This window comes from Globicephala melas, chromosome 20 (genome assembly GCF_963455315.2).
Source record: "Globicephala melas chromosome 20, mGloMel1.2, whole genome shotgun sequence".
In the NCBI taxonomy this organism is placed as follows: Eukaryota; Metazoa; Chordata; class Mammalia; order Artiodactyla; family Delphinidae; genus Globicephala; species Globicephala melas.
In genome coordinates this window covers 28,324,969-28,346,643 of record NC_083333.1, presented here as the reverse complement: position 1 = coordinate 28,346,643, position 21,675 = coordinate 28,324,969, and the positions used below count along the sequence as shown (strand labels likewise).

At 60.6% G+C, this 21,675-nt stretch overlaps 2 protein-coding genes across 9 annotated transcripts in view; one reads left to right on the top strand and one right to left on the bottom strand.

Moving 5' to 3' along the window:
- Window positions 1-338: 338 nt before the first annotated feature.
- UNC13D (unc-13 homolog D) lies at window positions 339-21,161 on the top strand. 6 transcript variants are annotated; one of them, XM_030837690.3, is made up of 32 exons: window positions 339-584; window positions 1,334-1,369; window positions 1,607-1,714; window positions 1,813-1,872; window positions 1,962-2,028; window positions 2,256-2,436; window positions 2,836-2,880; window positions 3,018-3,086; window positions 3,270-3,339; window positions 3,528-3,632; window positions 3,714-3,806; window positions 3,880-3,983; window positions 5,218-5,335; window positions 5,442-5,566; window positions 5,706-5,796; window positions 5,870-5,926; window positions 6,013-6,110; window positions 6,216-6,267; window positions 6,373-6,503; window positions 6,591-6,711; window positions 7,051-7,194; window positions 7,372-7,470; window positions 7,579-7,785; window positions 7,966-8,034; window positions 9,066-9,145; window positions 11,898-12,003; window positions 12,081-12,152; window positions 12,694-12,777; window positions 12,874-12,994; window positions 13,208-13,331; window positions 13,794-13,990; window positions 14,690-15,384. In XM_030837690.3, exons 1-32 carry the CDS (start codon window positions 468-470, stop codon window positions 14,830-14,832), a joined length of 3,294 nt encoding a protein of 1,097 aa, XP_030693550.1. In that variant the 5' UTR covers window positions 339-467; the 3' UTR covers window positions 14,833-15,384. The 6 variants fall into 6 exon arrangements, 4 of the variants coding, with proteins under 4 accessions (XP_030693550.1, XP_069900667.1, XP_030693551.1 ...); XM_070044566.1 differs by lacking the exons at window positions 339-584; window positions 1,334-1,369; window positions 14,690-15,384 and adding an exon at window positions 20,597-21,161 and having other exon boundaries at window positions 1,450-1,714; window positions 3,495-3,632; XM_030837691.3 differs by lacking the exons at window positions 339-584; window positions 1,334-1,369 and having other exon boundaries at window positions 1,450-1,714; window positions 3,495-3,632.
- The window catches only part of UNK (unk zinc finger), a 33,983-nt gene continuing 28,785 nt past the window's right edge, over window positions 16,478-21,675 (bottom strand). For all 3 annotated transcript variants that reach the window (XM_060291066.1, XM_030837698.3, XM_030837694.2), the window contains 3 exons: window positions 19,644-19,825; window positions 18,768-19,025; window positions 16,478-17,949 (listed from right to left, as the gene is read on the bottom strand). In XM_060291066.1, the coding sequence (XP_060147049.1) occupies window positions 17,794-17,949; window positions 18,768-19,025; window positions 19,644-19,825 (596 nt within the window). In that variant the 3' untranslated portion in view covers window positions 16,478-17,793. The remainder of the gene's footprint in view (window positions 17,950-18,767; window positions 19,026-19,643; window positions 19,826-21,675) is intronic.

Sequence of the window (21,675 nt, the reverse complement as noted above, 5' to 3'; positions counted from 1 at the left end):
TGTGCCCTGCCCACCCCTACTCCAGGTCTGCGGCCGGTTCACGGAGACCTGAGGTTGAGAACCCCACCGGCCAGGGGAGCGTCCCCCGTCACCTGGATGCAGCAGGCCCGCTGCCCCCCTGCCCTCATGCCCGCTGCCCACGGCACTGGACCCTCCCCAGGGCCCCTGTGGGAAGGTGGGGTGGGGCGGACCCGCCCACCTGGTCTACCTCTGCCTCCAGCCCAGCTGAGTTCCTCCCAGGAACCCAGCCAGTGGGAGGGAGGAAGGAAGGTGCAGGGGCCTGGGAGCCGTGGCCCCCCAACCCCAAGGTGGTGAAACCCCGACCTGACCCTCCTGTGACCTGCCCTTCCTTCCCTTTCCCCTGGCACCGGTGGCAGCCCTGGGCTCTTTGCATAACCCTGTGGCTTCCCTATCTTCACCCGAGGCAGCGGCACCACAGGCGGAGGGGAAGGGCAGGGCTGGCCACCATGGCGACGCTCTTCTCCCAGACCCAGCGGCGCCCTCCCCTTTCGCGCCAGGCCATCAAGATAAGACGCCGCAGAGTCAGAGATCTGCAGGAGGCCCTGCCCCACAGGGCTCAGGAGGTAGGAGGGACCTCAGTGGGGAGAAGAGCAGGCCTGGGTGGGGCTCTGCCCCCTCTGGGTGCGGGGTCCCCCCTCTTGTGGGCTGCGGCTGAGGATGTGTGCCCCTCTCCTGCCCACCCTAGCCTCTGGCAGAGCCTTTGGGGTCTGCAGAAGAGGGTCTGCCATGTGTTCTCTGGGCCAGCCTGGGCCTCAGGTCTGGGATCTGAGCCTTTTGGTGGCCCCTCCCTCTCGCACCCCAACCCCAGCCATCCGCTGCTCCTCCAGTCCCAAAGATACCCGCTCCACTAGGCAGGGAGTGTCCGCTAGGGGCTGGGCCTTCGGGGGCCAGCTGAGCAGCCCCCAGGCCTGCTTGGCATGAGCCCCCAGTCTCCCACCTCTGCTGCTGGGCCTCACTTCCGCCGCCGGGGTGCGGAGCGGAGCCGCCCGATAAGCAGCGCTGTTTCCTCTGGGGAAGGAAGGGAGGTTGGGGGAGGTTGAGGCCACGGGCGCCTGCTGGTGCAGCTGAGCTGGCACGGCTGAGCGCCAATGGACCCGAGCCACGGCGGGCCAGGGGATGAGGAAGGTGGCCCGGGTGCCGGACCCCCGGGAGCCCTGCTGTGGGAACAGGTGTGCGGCACTGGTGGGGCTGGAGGCCAGGTGCTGGGGCCCCCTCAGCCCTCGGGCTGGGCCTGCTCTGTGAGGAGCCGTTCCCGCGTCCGAGCCCTGGTCCAGGCCTCTGGGACACCTTGTCTTTCCACCTCGCTCCCCAGATCGAGCCAACATCCCACCACTTGTCCCCTGAGGAGGTAAGAATCGGAGTGTTTCCGGGGCGCAGAGGGGTGCTGGGAAGCAGCCCTGCATCCTCCCAGACATCCCCCTAGGCTGCTGGCCGAGGCTGGGTCTCAACCCCCTCCCCTCCGCTGCGCGTGTGGACGCCTGGTCCCCACCTTGGGCATGTGCCGTGAGTGCCAGGGGTGGCTGGTGGGGCTCAGACCTTGTGGTGGGTGGACGGGGGTTCCCAAGGTGACCCTGCTGTGTCTCAGCGGGCCCTGCTCTACGAGGAAGCTCTCTACACGGTCCTGTACCGCCTGGGTCAGCCCGAGCCCACCCATGTCGGGGAGTCCTCTGAGCTGCTGCGATACCTGCAGGAGGTGAGGCCAGCCCCCACTCCACCTGCCTCCCTGCAGCCTGGCCGTGTCCCCCCACTCCCACCCCGTGCCCCAAGCTTCCCACACTCCTACACCACCAGGCCTTCCGTATGGAGCCCCAGGAGCACGAGCAGATGCTGCGGCAGGTCCAGGAGCTCGAGGTAAGCCTGCCAGGGCTGTCCTGAGCAAACACGGGGGCTGGGAAGCCCAGCTCCCTCTGGGACTCAGGCCCCACCACTTGTCGCTCCAGAAACCAATATTCTGTCTGAAGGCCACGGTGAAACAAGCCAAGGGCATTCTGGGCAAGGATGTCAGTGGTGAGTAGGCCGTGGGGGGCCCTGAGGGCCTTCTTCCTGGCTCCTTCCTCTCCCCATCACAGCCTGTCCCAGAGCTTGTGATGCAAGTTCCCATCTCCCAAACATCCCCTGGGGCTCACTTTGGTGCTGCTGGCCCCTTGTCCTTGGAGCCTGGGATGGAGAGGGGTAGGGGGGCGTTAAGGACTCTCCCTGGGAGCCTAGCCAACACCCCTCCCCTTCCTCCCCAGGGTTCAGTGACCCCTACTGCCTGCTGGGCATCGAGCAGGGGGTGGGTGTGCCGGGGGACAGCCCTGGACTCCAGCGGCGGCAGAAGGCCGTGGTGAGGCACACCATCCCGGAGGAGCAGATCCACCGCACCCAGGTCATCACCCAGACACTCAACCCCGTCTGGGACGAGACCTTCATCCTGTACGTGGCCCTGCCCCCGTTCCTACCCGCTCTGGGCCAGCAGCACTTCCTGGCTCGGGGGAGGAGCTTGGTTTGACTGGAGGAGGAGCCTGCTCCCGAGGCAGGCAAGACTGACAGGAGGCCAAGCAGGACACAGCAATGGCTTAAATGCCACGTGCTGGTGGGCGGCGGAGGGTCAGGCACATCTGGGTTGATCTGGGGCGTAGCCTGAAGCCTTACTTTAAAGGAGAGAGAGATGCCGTTGGGAGGGGAGGAGGGTTTGCAGGGAGGGACTAAGACTTGGCAGTGGGTGATACTGGGTGGCAGTTTTGGGGGGCAGGCTCGGGGCTGAGGGAGCCTGTGGCCTGGCCAGGGGTCTATCCCTCCAAGACCCTCAGCCATGCTCTCTTCTCACTACAGGGAGTTTGAGGACATAAGCAATGCCAGCTTTCGTCTGGACATGTGGTGAGGAGCATGTCCCCCCCCCCCCCGCCATGTAGGGGTTGGGAAGAGAAGGGGGCCTGGAGGTGAGGGTGGCAGAAAGGGGTTGGGGGCTCCCAGGACACCCTCTCCGCCTCCTGCTCAGACCTCTGCCCCACCAGGGACATGGACACCGTGGAGTCCGTCAGACAGAAGCTCGGGGAGCTCACAGATCTGCACGGGCTGCGAAGGTGAGGGCCGTGGGTTTCCCGGGGAAGGAGTCGGGGCTCCTGCTGCCCTGCCTCCACATGCATACTGGTTGTTGGGCTGCAGGCTCTCACCTGGGCCCAGGTGGCTGCAGGTAGGGAGCAGATTCCAGCCTGACCCGGTCAGGCTCCTGGTCCCTCTCCCTCACGGCACCCTGCCTGGAACAGGATCTTTAAGGAGGTCCGGAAGGACAAAGGCCAGGATGACTTTCTGGGGAACGTGGTTCTGAGACTACAGGTGAGTGGAGTGGGGAAAGGTTCCCGGGAGAGAGGCAGAGAGGGGGTGACGAGGGGATCAAGGGAGGGGTTCCAGGTCTGCGCCAAGCGGAGCCTGGGATCTGCCTCCCGTCACCTCCCCTGCCCCCGACCGGGTGAGGTTCCTGCGGCTCACAGGTGTGGGCATCCCCTGCCCGCCCGGCCTGCCAGGATCTGCGCTGCCGGGAGGATCAGTGGTACCCTCTAGAGCCTTGCACGGAGACCTACCCGGACCGTGGTCAGTGTCACCTCCAGTTCCAGTTCATTCACAAGCGGGTAGGTGGCCCAGCTGGGTGGGGAGGAGGGGTGCACTGGGCGTGGGGTCCTCTGCTCACGGCCGCGCCGGCCCCCCTGCAGAGAGCCACCATGGCCAGCCGCTCACAGCCCAGCTACAGAGTGCATCTCCACCTGCTGCAGCAGCTCGTGTCCCACGAGGTCACCCAGCACCAGGTACTGCCCTCCCAGGGGTGGCAGGGCCAGGGTCTGCGTGTCAGGTCCTCACACCCTCCGCCTGTCCCCTCAGGCGGGCAGCACCTCCTGGAATGGGTTGCTGAGCCCCCAGGCTGCCACCGTTCTCTTCCTCCACTCCACGCAGAAGGACCTGTCCGACTTCCACCAGTCCATGGCGTGAGTGCCCTTCCGAGCCCGAGTGCCCGAGGGCCGTCTGCGCCACACCACCCTCTCCCTCCCTGCGTGCCCTCCTGCAGGCTGACAGCCCGAAGTCTAACCCTCAGGAGATTTCTGTTTGGGGCCCAAATTGTATATTAAGTTTTGAGTCAGTTGCCGACTTCTAAAACTCTGGAGGTTTGCTGTGCAGATTCACATCACCAGTTTCCCGTGAAAGCTTCGTGCTGTAATTGCAGGGCTGTCGCTTTGCCGGGCTGCAGGTGGTCAGAGCAGAGCAGCGTGCCCTCCCCCATCCATCACAGTTGCCACCTGGGCGCTTCGTCCCCTGACACCACCTGAGTCCTTCTGGGCAGTTGAGTTTGCCACCCCGGGCCCAGACCCCAGGGCCATTGAACAGATCTGTGCGCTGATGCTCCTGGATCCGTGTTGAGGGCCTGTCACCTCCCCTGAGCCTTGTTAGATTACGGGAATGCCAGGAAGGACACACAGGAGTTTGTAGATTTTTCCATGCACGAGAGGAGTAGGGGCACAGCCCGGGTGCTGCCAGGAGGAGGACTGAGAGTGGGAGCTGACACTGGCATTCAGTAGGGGGTCAGAAGGAGGCTGGCGGAGAAGGGCAGCTTCTAGGACCAGGGGCAGGTGTGTATTCCTGGATGGCTGTGGGGAATGCAGGTGAGGCTGGAGACTGGAGCAGGCACGGAGGGTGAGGGCCTCACTTGCCTGCAGGGCCTCAGCAGGGAGTGCGGCGCTGTATCCCCGCCTGGCGGAGGCCTGTCCCTGGGCTGCTCTTCTGCCCCAGCCTCCTTCGCCCTCCCTCTTGTCTCAGTTCGGTCACCTCTGTGAAGTCTCCCCTCGACTCTCTGAAGGGATGCTCTAGCTGAAGTTTTACATGTACTTGAAGGCTCGAGTCTCCAAATCTGGTTTCTCAAAAGAAGCAAGAAGTCCTGAATTTTAAAATCACAAATATTCTAATTTAAGAGATGGACAATTCATTTACATGTTTGAAAAGCACTAATGGGAACAAAAACAATCCTGTGGGTTACCTTCAGCCACAGGTTTTCAGCCTCTGCGGGTCGATGGGGATCCCCAGGAGGCTTTGGGGTGGGGGTGGGGTGGGGATAACGCCACGCCACCTGCCCCTACCCCACCCCCACCCCCTCCAGGCCAGGCCAGGTGAGCTGTGGGAAGGAACGTGCCCCACTTGGCCAGGCTGAGGGCTTCCTGTCTGCCGCAGGCAGTGGCTGGCCTACAGCCGTCTCTACCAGAGCCTGGAGTTCCCCAGCAGCTGCCTCCTGTACCCCATCACCAGCATCGAGTACCAGTGGATCCAGGGCCGGCTCAAGGCAGAGCAGGTGGGCTGGGGCGGGGCGAGGGGTGTTGGGCAGGCAGGGCTCAGGGAGCGGCTCCCCGGGCCCCATAAAGCAGCCCCCGCCTCACAGTACCGTCCTGGCCCTGCAGCTGGAGGAGCTGGCCGCCTCATTCAGCTCCCTGCTGGCCTATGGCCTCTCCCTCATCCGGAGGTTCCGCTCTGTCTTCCCCCTCTCCGTCTCCGACTCCCCAGCCCGGCTGCAGTCTCTCCTCAGGTCAGTGGTTACCCCCCGCTTCAGTGGAGTCGGGGACGGGGAACAGCTGGGGCACCTCTGGGGTGGGGAAGCCTGCCGGCGGAATGAGTGGGGGCTACGGGGCAACGGGCATCTTGCACACGGCTCTCTCTCCCCACAGGGTCCTGGTACAGATGTGCAAGATGAAAGCCTTTGGAGAACTGTGCCCCGAAAGAGGCCCCCTGCCCCGCCTGGTGACCGAGGCACTGCAGGTATGGTGCCCACCCTGTAGGTGCGGTGCCTGGGCCCAGCAGCCCTCCCTGCTCACTGTCTCTCTGCCCACAGACTGGCACCACTGAATGGTTCCACCTGAAGCAGCAGCACCATCAGCCCATGGTGCAGGTGAGGGGGCTCGGGTGAGGAGGTGGGTGGTGGGACAGGATGCTTGCCCCTCAGAGCCCTGCCTGGCTCACCTCTGCCCCTGCCAGGGCATGCTGGAGGAGGGCAAGGCCTTACTGAACCTGGTACAAGACATCATTGGCGACCTGCACCAGTGCCAGCGCACCTGGAGCAAGATCTTCCATAAGTGAGCAGGCGGCCGGGCCGGGAGGCAGTGCAGCAGGGGCTCAGAATGGGGACCAGAGGGACCCCGCTGTGTGCCGCCAGGTCACACCTGCTGCCTTTCCTCCAGTGTCCTCAAGATCGACCTCTTCTCCATGGCTTTCCTGGAGCTGCAATGGCTGGTGAGCCCCACCCACACCCCGCCCCACCCACCCACCCACCGCGTCCCAAGGCCACGCCCTCTGCCCTGGCTCTGGAGCTCCGCCCACCACGCCTTCCCTTCGCAGGTGGCCAAGAGGGTGCAGGACCACATTGCTGTGGTGAGCGGTGCCGTGACCCCAGAGATGGGCGAAAGTCTGTTCCAGCTCTACATCAGCCTGAAGGAGCTCTACCAGCTGGGCCCGGTCCCCTCGGAGAGGTGGGCAGCAGACTGGCTGCAGGGAGAGGAGGGCCCGAAGCCCGCAATGGCCCCAGCTTTCCCCAGGCTGACCCTGGCTCTCCCCAGGGATGGCGTCCTGGCCCTGGAAGGCTTCCACCACTGGTTCCAGCCAGCCATCCCCTCCTGGCTGCAGAAGACGTACAGCGTGGCCCTGGAGCGGGTGCAGCGCGCTGTGCAGATGGACGAGGTGGGGTTGGGGCCTGGACTAGGGGCAGAGTCCCACATTTCGGGGTGTGGCTTGCAGCTCTGCCAACCGTGTGGCACGTGCGGAAGCGGTTAACCAGCTTTGAGCGGTGCTCTCGAGGCCAGCTGAGTGCAAAACCCTGCCTCCTGTTATATTGGGTGGGGGGGACTTGGCCTGGGGGGTCTGGGCAGAGCCCTGCTTGTTCGCCTTGCAGCCCCCGGCCCAGCTCTGGGCTTGCTGTGGCTCTAGGAGCCCTGGATGCTTGCAAGTGCAAGGGGGGAGGGAGAGCATGGATTTGGCCAGCCTTGAGCCCTCCTTTCTACACACTCCCCCGTCTCCTAGCTGGTGCCCCTGGGTGAACTGACCAAGCACAGCACATCGGCTGTGGACCTGTCTACCTGCTTTGCCCAGATCAGCCACACTGCCCAGCAGCTGGACTGGCCTGACCCAGAGGAGGCCTTCATGATCACCGTCAAGTTTGTGGAGGTGCAGCCTCATTCCCACCCCACGATTTCTCCCCAGTTCTCATCCTAGCAGCCTCCAAAAGCCTATGTCCTAAATCCCCCAAGTCACTGAAATTCCTTTGCCTCCCCCCCCCCGCCCCCCGCATCTGCCTCTCCTCGGCACTCCCCACCCCCATTGATCACGCCCTCCTCACCCCAGGACACCTGTCGGCTGGCCCTGGTGTACTGCAGCCTTATAAAGGCCCGGGCCCGTGAGCTCTCTGCCGGCCAGAAGGACCAGGGCCAGGCAGCCAACATGGTAAGGGCCAGAGCTGGGGGCTGAGGCTGGGCCGGGGTAGGGGTGGAGCCTGCCAGTCCTGGCACCATTCAGGAAGCTCGGCATCCCCGTGCCCACGCTCGCCTGCAGCTGTGCGTGGTGGTGAACGACATGGAGCAGCTGCGGCTGGTGATCGGAAAGCTGCCCACCCAGCTGGCATGGGAGGCGCTGGAGCAGCGGGTAGGGGCCGTGCTGGAGCAGGGGCAGCTGCAGAACACGCTGCATGCCCAGCTGCAGGGCGCCCTGGCTGGGCTGGGCCATGAGATCCGCACTGGCGTCCGCACCTTGGCCGAGCAGGTAATTTGTTTGACCCACAGTGACCCCACCCCACCCATCCTCAGCCTGAAGTACCCTCCAGCAGGACTTGGGCCAATGTCCAGCCCCTTTCCCTTCCTGAACCTAAACTCAGGCCCCAAGCAACCTCTCCTGAGCCCCGACTCACACCCTGGCCTCCCTCCTACCGTTTTGTGTCTCCAGCTGGAGGTGGGCATTGCCAAGCACATCCAGAAACTCGTGGGCCTCAAGGAATCCGTCCTGCCTGAGGATGTGAGTGGCCCTCCCTGCGTGCTGACCTTTGCCAGCAATGTGGGTCAGGGATTGCAAAGGGGCTTAGGGTGGGCAAGGGGCTGAAGGCCATGGGGTGTCAGAGATAAGTCCCCCAGACTTGGGCAAGAAATGTTCCCTCCTGGCCTCGGTTTCCCCCTTAGATGCTAAGAGGGTGGGGTTGGGTCATTCCACCGGCTCTCCCAGCACTGACCGTCAATGTGGGAGCTGCAGTGGGGGAGGCTTTAGACCTTGCAGCCAAACAGCCCCGGGCATGACTCCTTCTTAGCTGCCTGCTAGCAGAGCTGTTCTATTTATATAGGTCAGCTGACCTCAGGCTCGTCATCTGTCAGCGGGGATAATAATTACACCTGTGCTTGCTTGGGAGCGTGCTACTCATTAATTCATCAACTATTTAAGCACCCACTTTGTCCCAGGTATTGATTTAGGCACTGGGGATATATATCAATGAACAGTGTGACAAAAATCCCTGCCTTCCTAGAGTTTTCATTCTAGTAGAGGAGGTGAAAAAAGAGCTAAGTAGATAACTATAGCTACGGCTGTTATTAGAACTATACATATATGTGTGTGTGTAAACATATATATATGTATACACACACATATCATATGTTAGTTAATGATAACCCCTCAAGAGAAAAATAAAGCACACAAGGGAATGGAAAGGGTCAGAGGACTGTGTTTTTAGATAGTGGCCAGAGGAGGCCTTACTTGGAGGGTGACAGCTGAGTCAAGACCTAAAGGAAGGAAGAGAAGGAGCCGCGAGGATTTCTATGGGAGAGAACAGCATGGGCAAAGGCCCTGAGGCAGGACCAGGTCTGGCAGGTTCAGGGCTATAGAAAAGGCTATACTGTCTCCAGTGTGGCTGGAGCCGACTGTGGTCAGGGGCTGGCTCTGCACACATTCCACAGATGCGCAGGAAAGCTCCTAGCCCCGTTTCCTCTCCGGGCCAGGGCAAAGGCATGGGGGTGGGACCAGAATGGGCCAGAACCAGATGTGCTGCCTCCCCTCCCCAGGCCGTTCTGCCCCTGATGAAGTTCCTGGAGGTGGAGCTCTGCTACATGAACACCAACTTGGTGCAGGAGAACTTCAACAGGTCTGCAGCAGCCGCCTGCCCTGTGGCGCCCCATCACCTCCACCTCTCCTCCCACCCGCCCCTCCTTCCCGGCCTCAGCATCCATCCTCAGGGGAGGATGCAACCAGACTCTCTTAAACGCTTGCTCCAAGGGTCAGGGCGCTCATGGCCGCACAATGCTATCCATTTCACCTTAGGCTGAGCTGAAACCTGTCTGTCCTTTCTCCCTTAGCCCTGGGCTGCGTCTTCGGGAGGCTGCAGCTCTGTCCTCCCTAACATTACAGGCAGCTGGTGTTCCAGGGGAACTTCTCGTTAGGGTCTCTCTCAAAACAGGGCCCAGCACACTGGGCAGCCGTGGGTAGAGGTCAAGGGCATGGGCTCTGGACGACCTGGATTCATACTCCAGTTTCACTGCTGCTTGGTGGGTGGCCTTGAGCAGATTACTCAAGGTTTCTGTGCAGATGGTCATAGTTCTGGCCTCTACTGAGGACTAAATGAGTCATGTGAAGTGCTGAGAGCAGTGCCTGCAGCAAAGGAAGTGGTTGATGACTGAGCTGCTGTGACGACGGTGACGGTGATGATGACAGGTCCTCCACATGGGGCTGCTGGCCCCCAGAGTTCTGCTCCTGGTGGGGCAGCGGGGCTTCAGGAGCCCACCTTCTTTATTTCCTAGGCCCGAGAATGCCATTAGTTCAGCTCTAATCTTCACACAAAATAGAGTTTAATGTCTACTAAGACAGGGGCTTAACGTACCACTCACTGCCTCAGAACATTTAGAACAGTGTCTGTGCATAATGAACACTTAAGTATGGGGACTAAATTAACTACTTTTATTTTTTTTTATTAATTTATTTTATTTATTTTTGGCTGCGTTGGATCTTCGTTGCTGTGCGTAGGCTTTCTCTAGTTGCGGCGAGCGGGGGCTACTCTTCATTGCGGTGCGTGGGCTTCTCACTGCGGTGGCTTCTCTTGTTGCGGAGCATGGGCTCTAGGCGCCGGGCTTCAGTCGTTGTGGCACGAGGGCTTAGTTGCTCTGTGGCATGTGGGATCTTCCTGGACCAGGGCTCGAACCCATGTCCCCTGCATTGGCAGGCAGATTCTTAAGCACTGCGTCACCAGGGGGGAAGTCCCCAAATTAACTACTTTTAGTATGGACCACCCAATTTTTTTCTAAACTTTAAAAAATTTTTAGACCTCCCCCATTCTTTTTTTCTTTTTTTTTTGGCCACACTGCACAGCTTACAGGATCTTGGTTCCCCAACCAGGGATCGAACCCACGCCCCCTTGCAGTGGAAGCATGGAGTCTTAACCACTGGACCACCAGGGAAATCCCTAGATCTCCTCCATTCTTTCATTTTTTTTTAATATTTATTTTTATTTACTTACTTATTTATTTATTTATTTATCTTGGCTGTGCCGGGTCTTCATTGCAGCATGCGGGCTTCTTAGTTGCGGTATGTGAACTTCTTAGTTGTGGCATGCGGACTCTTGGCTGCAGCACACGTGAGGGATCTTAGTTCCCCAACCAGGGATCGAACCTGGGCCCCCTGCACTGGGAGCACGGAGTCCTACCCACTGGACCTGGACCACCAGGGAAGTCCCATCCCCCCATTCATTTTTTTTTTAATTTATCTTTGGCTGAGTTGGGTCTCCGTTGCTGCGCACAGGCTTTCTCTAGTTGCGGCAAGCGGGGGCTACTCTTCATTGCAGTGTGCGGGTTTTTCATTGCAGTGGTTTCTTTGTTGCAGAGCACGGGCTCTCGGCATGCGGGCTTCAGTAGTTGCGGCGTGTGGGCCTGGTAGTTGTGATGCACGGGCTTAGTTGCTCCGTGGCATGTGGGATCTTCCCGGACCAGGGATTGAACACGTGTCCCCTGCATTGGCAGGCGGATTCTTAACCACTGCACCACCAGGGAAGTCTCCTGCACCCCCATTCTTTTTTTTTTAAATTTATTTATTTATGGTTGTGTTGGGTATTCGTTGCTGCACGCGGGCTTTCTCTAGTGGCGGCGAGCGGGGGCTACTCTTCGTCGTGGTGCGAGGGCTTCAGTAGTTGCAGCACAAGGGCTCAGTAGTTGTGGCTCGTGGGCTCTAGAGCACAGGCTCAGTAGTTATGGCGCACAGGCTTAGTTGCTCCTTGGCATGTGGTATCTTCCCGGACCAGGGCTCGAACCCATGTCCTGCATTGGCAGGCGGAGTCTTAACCACTGTGCCACCGTGGAAGCGCCCCACCCCCGTTCTTAATTACACATTTTTTGTGCTTATCTGCCTGACTCTACTTTGACAAGTGAAATTTCAGTTATTTCAGTTGTTATTAGGATGGACTGTGGCTTGGTTGCTATTTTTTTCTCGCCGCAGGTAGTACATGCTTACCCATGCTGTGTGCTGAGATCCTATTCATTTTGGTCACTCCCATCTTGACTCATGATTCTGTCATTGGGGGACCACCCTTCTGCTCCTTTTTTGGTTGGGGTTTGTTAATCCTAGTGAGAAGGATCCTTCACTAGCTTCCGAGACATGTTGGATAGGACTAGGCCTGTCTGCCCCGCCCCCTGCCCTCCTTCCCTCAGCAGACCAGCCCTCCCTCCCTCCCCTGCCTGCAGCCTGGGCCCCAGTCCCACCAGTGAGGCAGGTGGAGGGTGGGGGTGGGGAGGCACTGGCGAACGGGGGTGGGCCTGGGTCCCACGAGGCCTCTTCTTTCTCAAGAGCATCTCCGCTTCCTCCTCCTCTGTCCTCCTGTCCTGTGTCCGGCATCCCTCTGCACGGCACCCCAGCCTTCTGACCTTGCTGTGGACCCACACGCTCACGGTGCTGGCGGAGGTGGCCGCTTCCCAGCGGAGCTGCCCTCTGGCTTCTAGCAGGCTGAAGATCGCACTACAGGTAATAATACCAGTGACAACAATAAAATCCCTGGTGGGAGAGTGCCTGGGGGTCACCTCTGATGTCTCGCCCCCTAGAACCTGGAGGTCTGCTTCTACGCAGAGGGCTGTGGCCTGCCGCCCGAGGCGCTGCACACGGCCACCTTCCAGGTAGGGGCCTTTTGGTTAGCTGGTGGTGTGGGGAGCCTGCCTTCCTGTGCTCACTTGTGTCCAGGACCAGCTACGTGATTTACAGGGCCCAGCACAAAATGAAAATGTGGGCTCCTTTAAAAAAACATAATTGACGGCGCCTCCCTGGCGGTCCAGTGGTTAAGACTCCGCGCTTCCAATGCAGGGGGAGCAGGTTCCATCCCTGGTCCGGGAACTAAGATCCTACATGCTTCGTGGCACAGCAAAAACCAAAAACAAACAAACGCCCCCCCCCCCCCCCACCAAACCAACAAAAAACCCCTCCACGTGTGAAGTTCTTCTAAACACGGTTGGGGCGGGGGCAGCTTTGAGACACACCTGTGGAGCCCACCCTGTCGGTGCCTCTGGCTGTTGCCAGGGCAACCCTGCCTGTGGTCCCCCAGCGCCCAGTGCTTTCCACTTCACGTTGTCGTCTCCCGTTGGCTGCAAGCTTCTGAAGGGCAGCACTGGGCTGCGACTGTGTGACAGTTCAAGTGACTCCTCAGCTGTGCCCCATCCCCAGGCTCTGCAGAGGGACCTGGAGCTGCAGGCGGCCTCCAGCCGGGAACTCATCCAGAAGTACTTTTGCAGCCGCATCCAGCAGCAGGTGAGTCTCCCTCCTCCGCCGCGCTCCCTGCGCGCCTGGAGCCCCGCCTCGCCCGCTCATCCCCTGCTGACGCTGCCCCTGCGCCCCGCCCCCAAGGCAGAGACCACCTACGAGGAGCTCGGGGCCGTCACAGTCAAGGCCTCCTACCGCGCCTCCGAGCAGAAACTGCACGTGGAGCTGCTCAGCGCCTCCAGCCTGCTGCCCCTGGACTCCAATGGTGAGTGGAGGCTGCCCCAGCCACTCTCCGTGTCCCCACTCTGGTCCCCCGAGTTCCCGGGGGCTCTGCTCGTCCAGCCTGAGCACTGGGTGCATTTCTGCTGGATTACCAGGAGGGGGCAGTGCTGCTGAGCGGGGCACAGCTGCTGGCGTGGGCACCGGCGGCGGGGCTGGGATATCCTCGGCCAACGTCCCCTCCCCGGCCACTTGCCAGGCTCCAGCGACCCCTTTGTCCAGCTGACCTTGGAGCCCAGGCACGAGTTCCCTGAGCTGGCCCCCCGAGAGACCCAAAAGCACAAGAAGGAACTTCACCCACTGTTTGATGAGACCTTTGAATTGTGAGTGGTCCCACTAGCCCTGGACCCGCCTCAGGCCTGCTCCTCCCAGCTGAGGCGGGCCGAGGGGCTCCCCTCAGAGGACTGGGTTTGAGTCCCAGGGAGGGAGCACTTGGGACAAGTGTTTGCTGGCACAGGCCTCAAACCTGCTCCCCTACAGGTGGAGTGAGGCTGCTGGGGAGACTCTCCCAGTCTGAGTCCAGTGTTAGAGGCTTGCTTTCAGGGAAGGGTGCTGCCCCTGAGGTCCTCTGTTCCACCAGTCAGGTGGGCCTGGGTACACAGGGGCCCCTGGTTTAAAACATCGGCCCACAGTCAGAGCAGGCACCATGGCGTGTGGCCCAAGGTACACCAGGCTGAGAGCTCTCAACCCTAATCCCACGCGTCTGGGCGAGCCCGCGTCGGGGGCTGTGTGGCCACGGCAGCACGTGGGGCAGGTAGCTGAGCCCGGCTCTGCCCCCCGCCCAGCCTGGTGCCTGCTGAGCCGTGCCAGAAGGATGGGGCGTGCCTTCTGCTCACGGTGCTGGATCACGACACGCTGGGGGCTGATGACCTTGAAGGGGAGGCCTTCCTGCCGCTGTGCTCGGTGCCGGGCCTGACGGGGACTGTGGAGCCCGGCGACGTGCCTCAGACCCGCCTGCCCCTCACCTACCCTGCACCCAACGGTAGGCCTGAGCCCTGTGAGTGTGGGCCCTGGCCCAGCACTGGGGATACAGGGCAGGGGCAGCCGTGAAAGGCTCAGGGGCCCCCAGAGGCCGAGTTGGGGTCAGAGGAAAGCCTCCTTGGAGGTGGAAGCCTGTGGAGCCAGCCTGGGGGCTTGTGTTGCTGAGATCTCGCGCCTGGTCAAGGACCAGTGAAGGTTAAGTTAGGCCAAGTGTGTGCGACTCTCTCTGGTGGGATAAGGTCACCAACAAGTTTGCCTGGGGAGAGGGACCATTTCTGTGCCCAGGGGGCACGTTCTTGCAGGGCAGTCCCCAAGCTTGATAAGAGGGGTAGGTCTTGTGTTTGAGCGCTCACCATGGGTCAGTTCTAAGCACTGGACACATGTTAACCCTCAGTCCTTACAACCACTCAGTGAGTCAGGTGTTATCGCTACTCTCCGAATGAGTAAACTGAGGCACGAATTGGTGGACTGGCCCAAGGTTCTTGTATGGAAAGGAAGAGTCGCCACCTGAGGCACGTCAGCCTCTCGCGCCGCAGGTGCGCCCCGCTGCCCAGGCGTGGCAAACGCGTTTCCTGCCTCATCTGTCAGGCTGTCTTGCGAGCTTGGCTGGTGTGGGCCCATGGCTAATTTCTGGAGAATGGGGCAGTGCTGCAGCCCCTGCCACTCCCCGAGTCTGACCCCCAAATGCCTCTCTTTGCAGGGGATCCAATCCTGCAGCTGTTAGAGAGCCGGAAGGGGGACCGCGAGGCCCAGGTGTTTGTGCGGCTGCGGCGGCAGCGAGCCAAGCAGGCCTCCCAGCACGCCCCGTCGCCAGGGCGGCAGCAGCGGGGCTTGGGTCCCTAGGAGGCCTGTGTTCCCCCCACCACAGTGCAGCCCTCCCACCTGGCCTAACACTCCAGGAGGGCCCTGCAGGTCGGGGGAGCCCCAGTGTGCGGGGTCCCGCTGCCAGAGCCGGGGCCCACAGTGATGGGGGCCCCATTCGCAGTATTTATACCCCCTCCTTCCTCCCCTCAGCCCCAGCCTCAGCATTCTCTGCCAAGTCCAGCCCCTGGGGGAGCGGAGACAGCTGTCTGCACCCCTTACCCCTGCTCCCCTCGTAGGGAAAAGCCGCTCTGGCAGAGGAGGGGCTCAGCCCTTCCTCTCCTGGCAGGCCTGTTCCAGCCACTGAAGTGGGGGGCCAGGTGCCTTGGGCCCTATTCTTCAGCAGCCATAATGAAGGGAGCCTGGGTCCTCTCCTGAGGGAGCTGCCAGCACCCAGGCTAAGGAGCCTAGAGCCAGGGACCTTCTGGCTCTGAAGGGGTGAGAACTGGTGGGCAGTGGGGCTGGCACAGTTTGGCTATCTGTGTCTGCTGAGGACCGCTCCTCCTTGGGACAGTACCTAGAAATTTTCTTAGCAAAAATAAAAAAATTAACAATACATCGTCCTCTTACTAAACATACTGTTGGCCTGCAGCGGGGCCTAGGTTACAGCCAAGCCATCACAAACCCCTCCTCAGCCCTCAGGAGAGCCTGGGCTGCCCCTGACTCTGGGCCCCAGCCCACTGCTCACTCCCCGTTACAGAGCAGCGGGGTAGGTGTGGAGGTAACTGACGCAGCAGCAAAAGCTTCGAACCAAACACCACCAGACGTATCAGGTTCTGTCGCCACTGCCCAACACAGGAGCCTGGCACTCGTGGGGGCACCCCAAGAGTGGGGGGGCCTCCCAGGGGTGCAGGCTGAGGCCGAGGGGCTGCTCTGAACAGCAGGGCTTAGAGGAATGGGGCCCCAGACCTGCCTGGGGGAGTGGCCCATATGCTGGGAGTCAGAGCCTGAGGCTCACTTCTCATTCCAGTGTGACTGTGGTTGAGTCACCTAACCTCTCTGAGCCTGCACAGGTATGATGAGTGGGGGGAGGTCAGATAAGACCATGTCCAAGGCTTCTTTCAGCGCTGCTCCTCTGAGACCCATACAGAAAGCCCACAAGGTGTGTGTTTTCCCACCCACCTAACAGGCCAGCTAAGAGCAGGGGAGGGGAGGTGGCTGAAAGGCTCCCTCAGGGGGCAGGCCCTCGATGCTTTTATGAGCAGGCACTGTCTGTTCCTCTGAGAAGCTAGTAGGGGCCTTTTTGTCTTTTGGAAAACATTAAGTATACCAGTTGCATCTGACGATAGAGCTCTGAAGAGCCCTAGGGCCTGGGAGGTCTCTGGGTCCAGGGCTAATGGTCCCCATCCCATCAACCCCAGCAGGCCTGCGTCAGAACACTCAAGCTCTGTCTAGGAGCCTGGAGCAGCCTTTGGGCCTGGATGGGCCCAGAGTGCCTCAAGGCCTCTTCAGCTATCTAGCCACACCTCAGGGGTCAGGCACGAGCCTTTCCCATGGCTGAAACCTGGGCTGGGCTGGCTGAGGCCCTCCTTTAGGGCCCAACTCCCTCCTGGGTTGGGTTGGCAGAGGCCCTCCTTTAGGGCCCAACTGTCCCTCACCCCGACATAAACAAGCTACCACCGCAAGTTCATATTTTATTTCCAATACGTTTGGAGCTTTGATTTTTGCGTTTTTGTAAAAAAGTTTTCACTTAATTCGTTGAAAGCCCTTTCGTGCTGAGCCCAAGGGGGCGCCTGGGCCGGGCCAGACCCTTTGCAGCCCTCTTGCTCCCACCCCAGACCCCCAGTGCTGGGAGTGGGGTGGCTTCCCTCTGCCCACTCTGCCCTCCCACCCCCTGCTGCATCTCTCTGTACAGAACAATTTTAAAAATGGAAGCTAAGACACAATATACATCGGACAGGCACGCACACACATGCACACAGGCGTCTGCTCCAAACGGGCAGGACGTCAGCTGCACTCAGAGAGCACCAAGGAATGCATACGGAGCCCCTCCTGGGGAGGAGGGCGGGGCCTGAGCCCCACCTTGGTCCTCACAGTCCGCAGCTCCTCCCCACCTATTGCCCTGCTAGCTGCCAGAGGGAGGGGTGGACAGCACGGAGGGCTGTGCAGAGGGGAGACAGCTGAGGGCAGCTGGGGGGTGATGGAGAGGGCAGTGCCAGCCTGGTAGGTCGCCCTGGGGCCAGGGAGGCTGCTCTAGGAGCCCGGGGGTGGGGGGAGGACTGGGGTACACCCCCGGCCTCAGGTACCTGAGGGGTAAAAGGCCTGGGCTTTGCCCCTCGAGGAGCTGCAAGGGCCCAGGGTTGGGAGTGGGGCTGGCCCCACGGCTTTGGCCCGCCAGCCTGGACTAAACACGCGCTTGGTAACCCTAGAGCTCGGCGGGCTTGGATCCCCCGCGCTCAAGCCTCACAGCTGGGAACCAGGTCTGGGCCCAGGTCCTCCACACCCCTGGCTCTCGCCCTGGCCTGGGGAAGTGGGGTGAACAGGGCCTGCCCTGAAGGCTTGTCCCCTCCCCTTGGCCCCTTCTAGCTTTCCACCCTTCCCTGCTCAGGCCCCAGGAAGAAGTTAAAAATAGTTAGTTCCTACATAAAAAAAGAGGCTGAAACAGATTCCCTGCCAAAAGGCTGGTGGGAGAAGAGGGGCCTCTGTCTCTGCAGTGGGAAAGGTAGGGAGCGGGCAGAGGGAGGACTGCAAAATAGTTTTTTCTCTTAAAAAGTGCTTGGTGAGTCTGTTTAAAGTGTGTGTCTATATCCACGTATAGATATACACACAGACACTGTTCACACACTGGCCGCCCACGCACACCTACACACATACAGAAATGTATACATAATCATATACATACATACATACATACATACATACATACATACATACATACATATATATACTTTAAAAAGTCCTAGGGGAGAAGATCTGAGCCAGGCCGGGGCCAGGCCTGCAGGGTCACGACTGGAGGGCGTGGGCCCGGCCTGGCTGGCAGACGGGGCACTCACTGCCCTCGGCACAGAGCTCACACAGCACGGCGTGTTGGCACGGCAGCACCGCTCGGTTCTGCTCCTGACACTTAAGGCATTTCACCGACTGCATGTGGAACACGGCCTGTGGGGAAAGGGACATCACGGTCACCGGCCCAGCCCCATGTCGGACAAAGAGCTCCCCCAACTCTCACTGTAGCCCCTTGGGATGAAGAAACTCGACAGTGTGCTTACAGGCCCCAGCTGATAAGGAGGAGGGCAGGGTCAAGGGGCTGGCTGATCACCTCAAGGCGCCTCATCTCTGCTTTCAACTGCAAGGCCGAGTGGGGCTGAGTCGGAGCTGTGCGTGGGGGAGTGGGGAGGGCCAGGGCCGCTCTACAGCTCCAGCCGGACAGGCTTTCCCTCGCACAAAGGCTTCTGCCTCTTGTCTCGTTTGACCTTATAATGACCCTAGGTCCCCAGTGAGAACTGTGGGGTCTGGAGAGGGTAGTGACGGGCCCGAGGTGACACGGCTGCCCAACGAAGGGAAGTATACTCTTCCCACTGTGCCGCACTCCCCTGGGGACCCAGAAGGGCACCAAGGAATGCAGACAGGAGCCCTGGGGACTAACCATTCTGGAATGTCTGCTGGCGTGTGCAGAGCTCACAGGAAGAGAAACTTAGGGCCCAGGCGTACTAATGCAGCTCAGCTCAGTGCCTGCCCTCGAAAGTGCCAGGGGTGGGCCCTGGTGCCCATCTACCTCCAGGTTTCCCACCTCCCCAGTGAGTGACTTTCTATTCCGAGCTCCTCTCCAGCAGGCTGGCATTTTGTGTGAGCTCAGCGGGGACAGAGGCTCTTAGGAGGGTGGCCATCCCTGGAGCAGCAGGGACCCATCCAAGTCCAAGCACTGGCTGAGCCCACTGTACCTCCCCACCCTGTGCTCCCCAACCTCCTAAGCTGACCTTGTCCACTTGCTCCAAGTGAGCCCGCAGCTGCTTCTGGAGAGAGTAGAGGGTGGAGAGTGAGAGGGCTTCCAGGTCGGGGAAGGTGGGCAGGGCCTGCGGGTCGGGGGCCGAGTGCAGCCGCTCCAGCTCCTCCTGTAGTTTCTTCACCTGCACCTCCAGTGCATCTCGCTGCTCCCGGGCCAGCTCGCACTCAGCGCCTGCCGCGCTGGCCCGCTCCCCGGCCTCCTCTGCCTCCTTCTTCCAGGCATCACAAGCCTATGGGCCCAACACGCAGCACCTTGTCATGATGGCCCCCCTGCCCTTGCCCCCCACCCCGAGAGTGCATCTCTGGGAGCCCGTGTGGGCCACTGTGGCTGTGGGGCCTGCGGGGGAGCTGGGTCAGGTGTCTGGGAAGTGGGGCAGGGAGGAGGGCTGATGCTGCCTGCAGAGAGGAGAGGTTTCAGGACCTGCAAGAGACCCTCTGTGGGCAGGGAAAGGGGCTGAGCCCAGCACAGCAGAGGAGCACCAGGCAGAGCTGGCCAGCACCTCCAGGGGCAGCCATGCTGTGGCTGGACATAAGGCCCATCTCAGAACCTAGAACCCTGGACCTAGAGCCCTGGAGAGTCAGGGCTTCTGGGCAGAAGCAAGCAGTGCTATGGGCCCAGACCAAATAAGCAGCGCACAGAGGGAATTCCAGGCCTGGGATACCAGCCACCCCAGGGTCCTGACCGGCAAGGCAAGTTTTTCCACAGGGGGAGAGAATAAGCCGAACGGAGTTTCTGCTCTGTTCCCCAGGACCCCTGGCCACCCCCAGCCCCTGTGCCCACTCTGTGTAAGACGGGCTTGGGCTAGATGCCACAGGCCCCGGGAAAGGCGGGTGGGCGGGGCCAGTACCTGTCTTGCCTGCTTCCAGGACTCCTCCCACTGCTTGATGGTGCCGTTGGCTTCATCTAGCTCTTGCCGAAGCCGGGCCAGCTCGGCAGCCCCGGGCCCTGACAGGAAGGCAGGGGAAGTGCCCGGGGAGAAGCTTCCAGAGGCAAAATGCTCCCAGATGCTGCTATTCATCCCATTCAGACCTGCCCCAGGAAGGGGAGGAACATCAGAGCTCCGAAGAGCTTTGGGCTTGGGCCTGGCCCCCGCCCTGTCCAGCCCTGCCTGGGGGCCTCCAGGGGCTGGCTGTGCAAGGCTCCAGCAATGTCAGGCTGGGGGATTTCACAGGGATGCGCAGGTGCCACCTGTTACTCATCAGCTATTTAACTTCCAAGTCTCAGCATCCCCGTCTGTAAAGTGGGGCTCCCATCACTTGCCTCACGAGGTGATTCAGGGGACTTGGGAAGTGCTGTAGGGAGAGCAGTCTGGGAATGTGGCAATTTGCGAGCCCAGCTTCACTTTCAGCCTAGAGAAAGGGGAGCCTTCTTGCACCCTGATGTGAGGCCCAGGAGGAGATTCAGGAAAAAAGACTTGGGTCAAGAGCCTCAGATGATGGCAGAGCTGGAGCCGGAAGAGCACAGGGAGCCCTTGGTCCATCCCCCTTGTTTACAGTGAGGAAACGGACATAAAACATGTTGCCAGGAATCACAAAAACAGTTACATGGTAGAGCCAGGACACAGCCAGGGCGTCTGGCTCCAAAGGCCTACTCTTTGCAAACAGCTAAGCTGTGTGCTCATCCACCGCCCCCTTCACCCACTCATTCAGCAGATGTTTAACTAACACCACGTGCCGCTGCTCTGTGGCCCCCAGGACGGCCCCTGTCTTCTGAGGGAGACTCATATCCACCTCTGGCCTCATTCTACCCACACATATCATTCTAATGACTTCTTTCTTGCTCCCTTTCCCACTAATCCAGCCAGGATGTTCTGGAACCAAACGGATTTAAGAGAGTCTGTCCTCCAAGCAACACAAGTGCACCTACATGACCAACGTCATCCTGTATGGAGATGCGAGGCTCTCCGCCCTGTCCTGGAGGCGAGAACTTGGGGTCCCTGCTGAAGCAGCCCTGGCCAGCGGCAAGCCCCACCTGTGCTTCTCCTCCCGCCCGGGTGGCATTTCCGCTTGTGGAGAGGCGCCACTTCCTCGGGGAGCCCCACCCAGGTTAGGTCCCTCTATTATTCTGAATCGCAGCACCCAGCCTGTTGCCTCCACATGACAGTGATGGTCTCTAAGTATGATGTAATGCCTGGGCGCCTCTGCCTCTCCCGAGAGACCGTGGCTCCATGCCAGCAGGGACTGCTGAGCTCACCTTGTATCCGTAACTATGTGCGGAAGGAAGGAATGCGTGGCCAGTAATAGGGCTGCAATCAAGATACCTCCAGAATACGGGCAAGCCGACAAACATAACAGCAAGCACCTGAGCCGGCAGCATCACCACCAGCGGTGAAGGGGCACCTGAGCCGGCAGCATCACCACCAGCGGTGAAGGTGCTGCACTCATCTTCAGAGACATTAGGGAAGGACCCAAAGCTGCTCAGAATGTCAAAGCGCAGCTCAGAGGCTCAGGCTCAGTGTGACCAGGATGGCCAGCACCCTCAGGGAGGGTGTTTCTGGTCTCCTTGAACAGCTGCTGGGGGAGGGGGAAGTAAGAGTAGCAGCTGCTGCTGAATGAGAGGCAGCAGGTTGGGCGTCTGCTGCTTTACGTCTGTTACTTCAGCAGACGTTCGCACTGGCCCCACGCACACACGCAGGTCTCCACCCACGCTTCTGGACCCTCTGCTCTGATGTGCCCTCCAGAACCCCTGGTCCACACAGTTCTAACGCTGGGTTCAGCCAACAGCCTTTGGAGCTACAGCTGGGTCCGCTTGGTGTTTCTGCTGGACAGGGAGGCCGCCCTGCGCCAGGGCCGAGCCTGTTCAGACCTCTCCCTTGGCCCCGAGGAGCTCTGGGTGACTAGGCAGAGCTGCCACACTGGCACGGAGAGCAGACCTAGACC

Excerpts from the sequence above, each read along its gene's own strand:
- UNC13D (XM_030837690.3), top strand. The coding sequence starts at position 468 with ATGGCGACGCTCTTCTCCCAGACCCAGCGGCGCCCTCCCCTTTCGCGC. Across the intron at positions 7,786-7,965 it reads TCCGCACCTTGGCCGAGCAG|CTGGAGGTGGGCATTGCCAA; the intron begins GTAATTTGTTTG and ends TTGTGTCTCCAG. Across the intron at positions 12,004-12,080 it reads GGCTGAAGATCGCACTACAG|AACCTGGAGGTCTGCTTCTA; the intron begins GTAATAATACCA and ends CTCGCCCCCTAG.